Below are 12,938 nucleotides of genomic sequence, written 5' to 3' on the forward strand. Positions count from 1 at the left end.
GATTGGAAATTTGGGAGATTGGGACTTTGGGAGATTGGAAATTTGGGAGATTGGGACTTTGGGAGATTGGAAATTTGGGAAATTGGGACTTTTGGAGATTGGAAATTTGGGAGATTGGGACTTTGGGAGATTGGAAATTTGGGAAATTGGGACTTTGGGAGATTGGAAATTTGGGAGATTGGGACTTTGGGAGATTGGGACTTTGGGAAATTGGAAATTTGGGAGATTGGGACTTTGGGAAATTGGAAATTTGGGAAATTGGGACTTTGGGAAATTGGAAATTTGGGAGTTTGGGACTTTGCGAGATTGGAAATTTGGGAAATTGGAACTTTGGAAGATTGGGACTTTAGAAAAGTGGGATTCAAGAAAATTGGGACCTTGAGGTATTGGTACCTTGTAAAATTGTAACCTTAAGAATTTGTGCCCCCTTGAAAGTCAGAACCCCACAAAATTCGACCCCCAAAAAACTAGAATTGGTAACCACAAAAATTTCAAAGCCACCCATTCAAAAACCTTTAAAACAAACTTCTAAATCATCAACCAAACAAAATATCTTCTGCAACAAATCTCCACAGTGTTCCAGGTAAGAAAAGCAGGACGTCTCGAAAAAAAAAGAACTAGGAGATCGCGTCGATTTAAATCGCACATAGAGCGTAGGTAGGAAGAGCGTTAGATGGAAAGGAGGATAGATTTAAGCGTGGGGTAGGAAAAAGCGAAAGTCATGTCAGACCAATCAGAACGAGCCAGAACGGAGCATTGTGCGCATCTTTGCCCCAGATAATTAATATCCGTTGTTGGTCGTTTTGCCGAACGGCGCATCGCGTTGCCCTCGATTGCTTCATTTCCCCGTCTAGCTAATTGATTAAAGGGATTATTATTACGATGAGCAGGATGCTATCGCCTAAGGCCGATTTCGCTCGTCACCGCTCGCGTTTGACAGCCGGCCTGTTGCAATGCACGATTTTTCCGCCCCTTTGTCTCTACGGAGATGAATATCTTCGGTGATGCATTCGTTTGCTTTATATCGTTTCGACTGGATTTTCCTCTTCATTGGAGAACTTTTTGCTTCCTTATTTTTGAGAAATTACTACTTTTGAAAAGTTATTTCAGTCTTCTTTTTCATGTTACATTTTATTATATTTAATAGTAAACTCCCAAGGTACTTTTATTATATTTTATAATGTAGACAATATTTGTATACAATGTAATGTAGTATAATATAATATTATGATACATTAATATAGAATTGTGGTAATAACATGGATATGAGATTTGAATTTCCCGCGCTTTGGTTCACCGCCATATTGTTTTCTACCGCGTCCCAAAAAAACTACCTCGAGATTAGCGTTTATACAATTTATTACTGTCCTTCACACATTATTCCTTTATAAAAATTTACCAAATTTCAACGAAAAAAAATTGATTAATGTCCCCCGAATTTCAACAAAAACTTCGCGAAGATTAAGTTCCGTTTAGCGTTCTTAATAGCCCAGGTTATGTTTGTCATCCCGATCAGAAACGCCGCGTCACGTTGTTTTTTACAATACTCAAGTTCGCAGAACCAAAGAAACATCTGGTAATGACAGATCTTTAGGAACGACCCATGAAAATTTCCAAGGTGATCCTTTTACTTTCGTGTCCGTGATGTTGCTTAACCTTTTGCTCCGCAAAGTAAGGAACAGACAGTGTCATTAGAACGTAAATTACTTCGCTACAATTTCTCTGTAATTACGGGACAAACAGCGTGAAGCTACTTATCGACCTTCGGGATCTTTTAATGCCGCGTGAAGACATTGGTTTCTGGTGAAACTTTAAAAACAATACGTGTTTTGTTACATCTTGTGATTAATTGTTTTTAGGATTTCTTATGCAATTTGGTGCAAGTCCCGATACCTCAAGGTCCCAATTTTCCCGAGTTCGTTTTTAATTTTCAAAACTGTCATTGACCAAATATTAATAATATTAAAAAATGTCGAATACCAACAATTTTAGGATGCTTGATATTCTTATGCAATTCGGTGCAAATCTCAATACCTCACGGTCCCAATTTTCCCGAGTTCGTTTTTAATTTTCAAAACTGTCATTGACCAAATATTAATAATATTAAAAAATGTCGAATACCAACAATTTTAGGATGCTTGATATTCTTATGCAATTCGGTGCAAATCCCGATACCTCAAGGTCCCAATTTTCCCGAGTTCGTTTTTAATTTTCAAAACTGTCATTGACCAAATTTTAATAATATCAAAAAATGTCGAATACCAAAACTATAAACTCCGATATTAAATATTAAATACTAGTAAAATACAGGTCTTCTTAACCTGAAATTAAAGAAAATTATCTAATCAACGATCTCAAGCTAAAGTCAAGAAAAGTACCTCAATTTCCTATAATTGCTCCGTAATTACATTGAATAAGAGAGATTTGAATTTTGTTGCATGTTCTGTTTAAAATTAGCTATTATTTGAAACTATGTGAACAGCTTACGAGTTATCGAGCGGAGATAAAAACTCTTCCCACCGTTATTAAGCAAGAAGCAAGAAGATATAATATGGATTGCCTAGCGACTGATCAGACCGATAGTTACAGCAGATTTTTTGCGCAACCAACAATGTTTGAGTGAAAGCCATAATTCCGTTAGATTAGGACGCTTCAGAGCTGACACACTTCATCGCTGCACTATCGCTACCACTTTACTGGGAACTGTTCGATACCGATCGAGGTTATTAATTCTCTAACGCGATATCGCGTGTCAAAGCGGAAATTCAACTGGATTCCGTACAATTTCATTTAACGTTAATTCGTTTTGTAGATATAAGAGATACTAGACAAGGAAACCTGGAGAGACAGAGGACATTGAATACCCGAATCAAAAGAATCGGTGCGCATGCGCACAGTGTAGAAGTATGGCGGTCGAGAAGAATAGTTTAAACCCGCATATTCACCAGTAATTTATTTGTAATAAATATTTTGTCACGTCTCTGTAACACATTCATCCGTAATTTCTTGTGATATATAGTTTTTCATTTTCTTACAAGTTATTCGTAATAATCATTTCCGTAATACATATTCTTCAAATATATTTTGTAGAGCAATCGTTTTGGTATCTTCTTTTCTTTCAACTTTCCAACGCCGTAAAATTGATAAAATACCTCGAAAGACAATATTAGTAATATACAGAAAATTTATTACAAATATATTCCAAATTATTGGAGATCGACATGAAAGTAGATTTGCTCGATTTAAATTTCCCGCTCGTTTGTAGGAGCAATTTAAAGGGACAGTTTTGGAGAGAGTGTCGCCTTTGGTTTCTGTGGTTATGTCATAAACCTAACCTAAAATAAAACGGTATGAAATTTGATATTCTAGCATCGAACAGTTATTGTTTCGATGATGAATGCATCCGAAACTGGGCCAGAGCGTCTCGTATTACAGCAACGTTGTCATACTCGTCGCATCTTAGCAACTATAGCACGCCGGCATTAGCTACGTTATTGCTACACGAGCAATAATAAATCGTCGATTTAGCAACGTTCTTTCAGCAATCAGTGAGAGCGCGCTAGGTGTCGGGGAGCATTTCGTGAACACCCGCGGTGCGCATCGCGGAGGAAGGAGAAGATGGCGGGGGGAAAATATTGAAGGAGTTTGCTTTGAGCGTGTATCGTTACGGTTAGCTGTTCTGTTTATCGGCTATCGAATCGAATGGTCGAGCCTGTCTGCGGAAATCGCACAAATTGCTTACTCAATTATCGATTACGTCATTCGGATCGATATTTATTACGGGTGATTAAGCGATACGTAATATCATAATTTATGAATGTAGTCACGTGGCTATTCGAGATTTATTTGTTCTTTAATAACAGGTGCATCATTATAGTTGAGTACAGTAATAAATTTATTCTCTGCATTCACATTAATTTAAAATGGCGGACTGTGTTCTTAATTTCTTTTTAATAATTACATCATCAAAATGGTCAGAAAGATTGATGGAGTAATAAAAAACAAATGTTTTACAATTTTTTAAAGTAACAAAACCATTGAATCTTCATTTTTAAAGAAGTTCTTTGTTTGTTTCTTATTTCGTGTCGACCTCCATTTTGTGTTGATCTCCGTAGAGCGCCATTTGTGGAGCAGCCAGTAACAGCGAGAGGAGTCAATGAATCATGCTGTTCTTCCAATTTGCAGCGTCTAAGCAAGCGAATAAATTTACTGGGAGCAGATGCAATCGCTCGACGATCATCGACTCGGTGATCGAGTAAGAGGGTGAATCGTATGAACGATCGATAATAATAGCTCGATTTGCTGCGATATCCGCTACCATTTTGCTTCTGCGAATCTAGTTAATCCTGCATCCGATTTCAACGGGTGGACACGAATTAGGACTGTTGTGTGATCGAGTAGTCGATACTGATGACTGGTGCTTAGGCTAATAATACATGATTTGATACTTAATTAGATATATATGTCAGGACGAATATCGGTCAATTAGTACTAGTATCGATTAGTATGAATTTTGTTACAATATTACATTAATAATAATTTTGGGTAATATTAACTTTGAGTTATAATTTCGGGTCGCACCCATGAAGTTCTCATGACGCAACTATGACGCACCTATAACTCACCCATGGTGTACTCATGACGCAGCTATGACGCACTCATAATATACTCATGACACACCTATGACGCACTCATGACCCAACCTATGACACAACCATGACGCACTCATGACGCAACCATGGCAAACCAATGACGCAACCATGACGCACCTATAACTCACCCATGGTGTACTCATGACGCAACTATGACGCACTAGTAACTCATCCATGGTGTACTCATGACGCAGCTATGACGCACTCATGACATACTCATGACACACCTATGACGCACTCATGACCCAACTTATGACACAACTATGACGCAACCATGCTGCACCCATGTCGCAATCATGACGCACTAATAACATCCATGGTGTACTCATGACGCAGCTATGACGCAACTATGATATACTCATGACACACCTATGACGCACTCATGACCCAACTTATGACACAACTATGACGCAACCATGCTGCACCCATGACGCAACCATGACGCACCTATAACACCCATGGTGTACTCATGACGCAATCATGACGCACTAATAACATCCATGGTGTACTCATGACGTAGCTATGACGCAACTATGATATACTCATGACACACCTATGACGCACTCATGACCCAACCTATGACACAATCATGACGCAACCATGGTGCACCTATGACGCAACCATGACGCACCTATAACTCACCCATGATGTACTCATGACGCAACCATGACGCACTCATAACTCATCCATGGTGTACTCATGACGCAGCCATGACGCACTCATGATATATTCATGACACACCTATGACGCAGCCATGACACACATGATGTACTCATGACGCAACCAAGACGCACTTATAACTCACCCATGGTGTACTCATGACGCAGCCATGACGCACTCATGATCTACTCATGACACACCTATGATGTACTCTCATGACGCACCCATGACGTACCCATTAAAACACCCATGATGTACTCTCATGACACACCCATGACCTATGACACAACCATGACGCACCAATGGCGTACCATGACGTACCCATGTCGCACCCATAACATAACCTATGACACAACCATGACGCACCTTATACTCCTGATACAATGAATAAAAATTATATTCGCACGATTGAGTTTGCAGTTAAAAATTATAATTTACACGAGGATTTGTAAATTCTAAATATACCTAACATTTCAATTTTCTTTATTTAATATTGCAGCAATAATCAGTTAACTCTGTCTGACGCTACTGTCGAAAGATGTCATAGTTTGAGAGGTTAAGCTGCTACGTAGTAATGCTAATATTATCATTCTTGAAAGTCACTGCTAGTTGTTAGAATCGAGTACTAGTAGAATAACTACATAACGTATACATGTGTCTGTACCATAAATCAAAATATATTTTCAAAAGTATAAATGTATTTTCAAAAGTAAAAATATCCTACTTGACACTGAAAGTTACAAATCACAGACCGACTTCATAAAATCGCCATATGCGTCCCAAATTCCGTCGTTCGACATGCAAAACGTATTAAGAATGCAGGTGCCTCCTCGGCACAGCGCAGAAACTTTGTCGCTGAAATTCGAGGCACGAGTTCAATAATCGTCCGTTGAAAATTTGACTAAGGCTCGCGCTCTGAATGTCCAAACAAAGAAACTTCGTATCAAACGAAAAGCACGAGTTCATTACGAAAGAAGATATTAAATGACGAAACGAGCGACTACAGCCACCATCATTGTTCCATCAGGAGTGACATCAAGGACACGTCCGGAGGCGATCCATCTTAAGGAGATCATCAGGTTCGTGAGCGCGATAGAAGAGGACGAAGTCCCCGCAGAAAAAAGATCAGGTGTTAACAAGCTGACCAGGGTCAAACCTGGCGCATCTCCTGTCTAGATCCCCTCCTGTTTGCTTCTTTATCCCCCCTCGTTCGTGTCTTTCACCCCAAGATGTCTAGCTTAGCATCCTCCTGCACTCCCACGAGGACTTTCTCCAAAAGACGGCCAACTATATAAGCGACATGGACGTTGTTTGAAGCACGTTAGACGAAATCTTACGGATGCGTCGAACGGACCAAGTAGTCCCGACGCTTCTTCGTTTCACCTGATTTATTCTCTACATCGACATTTGCGTGATCGTATCGATTCGGGGTGGTTCGTGCATGTGAATCGGCTGCGGCTGTAATCTCGAAGAGTCATCAACTACCGTCAGGGACCATGAGGCCCGCGAAAAGCTGGGCCACCCTGGCTACGGCCGTTCTTGCTACGGCCCTGCTGTTGCAGTCCATCGCAGCTGACGGTAAGAATTTTATTCGACACGGTTCTTTTCGACTCGTCATGCTTTCTTCGTGATTTTCAAGTTTTTGCTGAGATGCGTTTATGACTTGAGGATCAATTTTCTGAATAAAATACATTTTTCTTTTCGGCACGCGATATCGCGTGGGTATACATTTAGAGTTAACTGAAGAGCAACATCGAGTTCGAATTGAAAATTTGAAATTTCTACGTCTTTTATATTTTTAAAAGAATAAATTTATAAATTTGACAGACAACGATAATTTTTTGTTACAATAAAAATTTGTTGTAATTTGTAAAGCAGATTCGAATAAATTATGATAAAGTCTCAAAATTTTAACATTTTGAATAACTAATTATTTATTGCTCTCGAATGACTTTGGTTTGCAAGCAATTTTTATGTGAAATTCAATTAAAACTACGTAGTCGAGGGAGAACCATAAAAGCGCGGGAAAAGAAGTAAATTTGAAATATCTTTGCAGCTCGCTTCACTATTTTCTGTTAATTATAAATTTATATGGGTTGTTGGTAAATTTATTACATATCTAAATGCTGAAATATTAAAACAATTGTATTTTATAATAATTAAATTGAAGATTAATAGAGTGATATAAAAGCGCGGGAAAAGAAGTAAATTTGAAATATTCTTGCAGCTCACTTCACTATTTTAAGTTAATTGTAAATTTATATCCGTTGTTGATAAATTTATTACATACCTAAATGCTGAAATACTAAAACAATTGTATTTTGTAGTAACTGAATTGAAGATTAATAGAGTGATATAAAAGCGCGGGAAAAGAAGTAAATTTGAAATATCCTTGCAGCTCACTTCACTATTTTCAAATAATTTTAAATTTATATTCGTTATTAGTAAATTTATTACATACCTAAATGCTAAAATTTTAAAACAATTGTATTTTATAATAATTAAATTGAAGATTAGACTGAGATAAAAGCGCGGGAAAAGTATCTAGTTTAAAACTCCTAAACAATGTATTTAAAATATAAAAATATTTAACAACCATTAAAACTTCTAAATTTCTACAGTTTTATTTTAAAACATCAAAATGAATATATCTGTCCATTAAAATAATGAAACAGAATTGAAACTTCGTAAGAAACTTTTGTACTTATATAGAAAAATAGTGGAAAGCATCGGAAAGGATAGAAAGTGTCGATAGGCAATCAGGACGATACATGATATCGATATTCCGTGATACGGCGATTAACTCGACGTGGTAGAACTATCTAAATTACACCGAGTGAAAGATGGCTACATTTCACGCGATTGCGTTGCGGCTAGTTTCTCCGGCGCGCGAAATTGAAAAACCAGGACGCGAAGAAAAAAATAGAAATCGTCAAGGAACAAGGAATAAACTATTCAGACGATCAAGTTTCACGGCTCTTATGGTCTCATTTACAATTCGAATTTGTGGTTTATAATCTGGAGGTCATTTATCGTGAACCTCGTTTGAAAAGCCCGCGGTTTTTACGCTACTACTTCTTGCATTTCTTATATTTTTTAAACTTAGCTTCGATTACTTATGTTTTAAAATGTAAAAACTTGAGAAATTAACATTGTAGAAATTTTATAATTTAAAGATTCACAAAATATAATATTTGAACATTTGAAGATTTGAAGATTTGAAGATTTGAAGATTTGAAAATTGATATGAAAAAATTGTGTTAATGTATAATTGCACCTAATCAGATAAGTACCTAAACTATGAAACTTCCTTAATTTCCAAACAACAATGACAACTTTCAGAATCGCAATTATCCTTAAAACAATAGTCAAGAAAGTACAAGCAAAAAGATGGTTGATTAATGAATTATTAACTCAAATACAAGCCGCAGACGTTCAATTATAAATGCTCTTCCGGTAATACAAGCAATGAAGAATAGTCGAGGAACGAGTCAGTCACGAACTTGATTAAAAACAATGCGAACAGATTGTGGCTGTTAACCTCAGCAATCACAAAGACGGAGGCTGTAGATGTGCAAGCGGAGACAACGTGAAATCGCGAAGGTGAATTCGTTTAGGAATATCCCACACTTTCACCGACTAACGACCAGCACAAACACCAAAAACGGAAGTGTTCCATGTTCTAGTTAACGTTGTACGATATGCGTATCAAACACGGAATATGAATACCGTTCTTTCTTCCTAAACGTTGGGAAAATTATAATGACGCTATTAAAAAGAATATGAGAGACTATAGTTATCGATGTGTAGATTTAATTAATTGCAAGGGACATTAGGGATATTAGGGATATTAGGGATATTAGGGATATTAGGATCACTAGGGTCATTAGGGATACTAGGGATATTAGGGGCACTAGGGACATTAGGGGCACTAGGGACATTAGGGACACTAGAGGCATGGGAGGCACTAGGGACATGGGGGACACTAGGGATATGGGAGGCACTAGGGACATGGGGGACACCAGGGATACCAGGGCCATGTGGGACACTAGAGACATTAGGGATACCAGGGATACCAGGGCCATGTGGGACACTAGAGACATTAGGGACACCAGGGCCTTGTGGGACACTAGAGACATTAGGGACACCAGGGCCATGTGGGACACTAGAGACATTAGGGACACCAGGGCCATGTAGGACACTAGAGACATTAGGGACACCAGGGACACCAGGGCCATGTGGGACACTAGAGACATTAGGGACATCAGGGACGCCAGGGATACCAGGGCCATGTGGGACACCAGGGACATTAGGGACATCAGGCATGCTAGGAGGACCTAAGGACATAAGAGACACTAGACAGTCTAGAACATTTGAACATCAAGCTACATTAAGGTTATTAAGTCCAAGAAGACCTTTGGAGTCCTTAGAGAACCTATAGGCAGCAGGGACACTAAGGACCCTAAACTTACTGAGCTTCTATGACCTAGGATCACTAGGGTTAGACCATTATAGAAATATTTGAACTTGTATAGAACCCTAGGATCACCAGATACACTAGAGTCCGTCGGAAAAAGAAGTTCCCTTATTAAAGGTACTCTGGCTATAGTATAATTACCCAAAGTCCTTTAGGTCCCTACTTTAAGCCCCTACTTTAAGTCCCTACTTTAAGGACCTAGTGACTCTCAGTCCTATATCATACCTACCTATATGAAGTTCCACATCACTAAATCATACGCAATATTTCCAGCACCAATTTCGGGCAGCTACTTACCACCATCAACCAGTTATGGAACACCAAACATAGGAGGCGGAAGCTTCGGTGGCCCATCATCTTCTTACGGCGCACCTAACGGTGGTGGCGGTGGTGGCGGTGGCGGTGGCGGTCGCCCGTCTTCCAACTACGGTGCCCCGTCCAGCAATTACGGAGCACCACCATCGAGCAACTACGGAGCACCATCCAGCAACTACGGTGCACCGTCCAGTAACTACGGAGCACCATCGTCCGGTGGTGGCGGCGGCGGTTTCGGTAACGGACTCTCGTCGAGCTACGGTGCACCATCGCGAGGAGGTGGCGGATCACTGTCATCCTCTTACGGTGCACCTAGCAACGGCGGAGGAATTTCTAGCAGTTATGGTGCGCCTACTGGAGGCGGTGGCGGATTCTCCAGACCGTCTTCCTCTTATGGTGCACCTAGCACCGGTGGTGGCAGTTTCAATGGAGGGTAAAGGCATTTTTTAATATTCACTGGCACTGCTACACGATTACGTGCTTTCATACGATCATAGTCCCAAGAGAAAATCAAGTATGACTGGAGATCTTAGTTCGGATAATATGATAGGAGTCTTAACCGCATCAGTTAGGGCTACAGATTGTTAGAGCTAGCAGATAGATCCAGTAATATAAGGATGAGGAAATGAGGACTAGTACAGTAAGTGTACATAAGTCCTTATACAGTTAAGAAGGTTTAAGGTTAGAGATAAGATGTGGAAGGTTCAAGTCACCACTTAAAGGCCTGGAAATAACTTAGCATGAAGGTTAACTTAATCATCTTCCTTCAGGGACCCTGTTCTAGATTTACTTCTAAGGGACTGAGGTCTTTGTGGAGAACTAGTAAGGTCCAGATCTTCAGATTGACTCCAGATCTTCAGGTCCTAGAAATAACTTAAAATGGAGGTTAGGACCTGAAGATCTGGAGTCAATCTAAAGATCTGGACCTTTCCTAGAAGTAGCTTAGGATGGAGGTTAGGACCTGAAGATCTGGAGTCAATCTAAAGATCTGGACCTTTCATAGAAGTAGCTTAGGATGGAGGTTAGGACCTGAAGATCTGGAGTCAATCTGAACATCTGGGCCTTTCATAGAAGTAGCTTAGGATGAAGGTTAGGATCTGAAGATCTGGAGTCAATCTGAACGTCTGGACCTTTCCTAGAAGTAGCTTAGGATGGAGGTTAGGACCTGAAGATCTGGAGTCAATCTGAACATCTGGGCCTTTCATAGAAGTAGCTTAGGATGGAGGTTAAGATCTGAAGATCTGGAGTCAATCTGAAGATCTGGACCTTTCATAGAAGTAGCTTAGGATGAAGGTTAGGATCTGAAGATCTGGAGTCAATCTGAAGATCTGGACCTCTTTAATTCTCCAGAAAGGCCTTAGTTCATTAGAAGTAAATCCAGAACAGAATCCCTGAGGGATAATTAAGTCCCAGTTCTTAGCATCTCTGAACATCAAAAGTCTCAGCTACATAAATAAAAATAATCACATCTGATAAAGGATGATAAAGCTAGAATGACATAGTAGCCATAGCTTACATAATACTCAGCCCTAACGAATACGAACCTTGTGGTTTAAACTGAACATGAATTGCCAGTTAATGAATGAAGTCGTCCTTAACATCTGAGTCTGAACATGAAAAGTCTCAGCTACATAAATAAAAATAATCACAAGTCCTAATAAAGATACATCACCTAGATGACAACTATGTCATCCTAGGTACTAACCCATACATTACTACTCCTAACGAATAGACTCAGCCCTAACCTCGAGTATAAACCGAATATAAATTGCAGCGGCTATTCTGGCGGCGGACGTGGATATTCTGGAGGCGGAGGTGGTTACTCTAACGGCGGTCGAGGCGGCGGCGGTTACTCGGGCGGTGGCGGCTACTCGAACGGCGGCGGCTACTCCGGCGGTGGCGGTTACTCCGGAGGCGGTGGTTACTCTGGAGGTGGCGGAGGTGGTTACTCTGGAGGCGGAGGTGGCTACTCCGGAGGTGGAGGTGGCTACTCTGGAGGCGGTGGCTACTCTGGAGGAGGCGGAGGTGGCTACTCTGGAGGCGGCGGCTACTCTGGAGGAGGCGGAGGTGGTTACTCTGGAGGTGGCGGAGGTGGTTACTCTGGAGGCGGCGGCGGTCAAAGCTACGCCAGCAACGGAGGTTACCAATATTAATCGCAACGTATCTTCACCCCGCGCGACGACCTTCGACCCTGTTTCATCAGTCATCGAGCATCATCGAACGAATCGGAACCTCAACGCGTCCCCCGTGTTACAAAACGTCATTCGATCAAATGGAACCGCTGACAGAGAAAGGAATGAGAAATCGGTAGTCATCCTCCCGTCGCTCCCAAAGCATGACCGCCATCTTGAAGCGCTTCCTGCTGGCGGGTAGAAAGGAGGAATCGAGGTTAACCTTGTTTCTATTCGCCGTTAGGAACATCCTCGAAAGAATCGCATGGACTAACGGAGAGAAGAGGCGGGAGTTCATTCCTCATTCAGAGCCTGTAACTTATTTATTTTGTAAAAATGCTTTTTTTGTACTAATAAAGTCGCTATACTGAACAAAAACTTCGGAGTTACCCTTCAGAACTTCGAACAAAGATATAGATACTCGAGAACGATTGTTCCGAGAGCGGCACGACGCAGTCAGTCGATTTATCGATTCCCCGACTTGAATACCGGAAAGCCATGAATAAGTGAGGGCTCTTTCTATTTCTATCGTAAGTTGGCTAAAAACACGTATCGATATCAGTGACCCACGGTTACAGGTAGGCGAATATCTGACCTATTTGCTTTTCGACAATGGACCATGGTCGTAGAAGACTCGTCGTTTTATTGGCTTAGATTCGCAGG

At 40.4% G+C, this 12,938-nt stretch overlaps 1 protein-coding gene across 1 annotated transcript; it reads left to right on the forward strand.

The window, feature by feature from the left end:
- Positions 1 to 6,611: 6,611 nt before the first annotated feature.
- LOC100883209 (uncharacterized) lies at positions 6,612 to 12,397 on the forward strand. Its single transcript, XM_076540958.1, has 3 exons — positions 6,612 to 6,890; positions 10,063 to 10,537; positions 11,879 to 12,397. Exons 1-3 carry the CDS (start codon positions 6,809 to 6,811, stop codon positions 12,255 to 12,257), a joined length of 936 nt encoding a protein of 311 aa, XP_076397073.1. The 5' UTR covers positions 6,612 to 6,808; the 3' UTR covers positions 12,258 to 12,397.
- Positions 12,398 to 12,938: the final 541 nt, after the last annotated feature.

Source organism: Megachile rotundata, chromosome 16, assembly GCF_050947335.1.
Source record: "Megachile rotundata isolate GNS110a chromosome 16, iyMegRotu1, whole genome shotgun sequence".
Classification (NCBI taxonomy): Eukaryota; Metazoa; Arthropoda; class Insecta; order Hymenoptera; family Megachilidae; genus Megachile; species Megachile rotundata.

Excerpts from the sequence above, each read along its gene's own strand:
- LOC100883209 (XM_076540958.1), top strand. The coding sequence starts at position 6,809 with ATGAGGCCCGCGAAAAGCTGGGCCACCCTGGCTACGGCCGTTCTTGCT. Across the intron at positions 6,891-10,062 it reads GCAGTCCATCGCAGCTGACG|CACCAATTTCGGGCAGCTAC; the intron begins GTAAGAATTTTA and ends CAATATTTCCAG. Across the intron at positions 10,538-11,878 it reads GGTGGCAGTTTCAATGGAGG|CGGCTATTCTGGCGGCGGAC; the intron begins GTAAAGGCATTT and ends TATAAATTGCAG.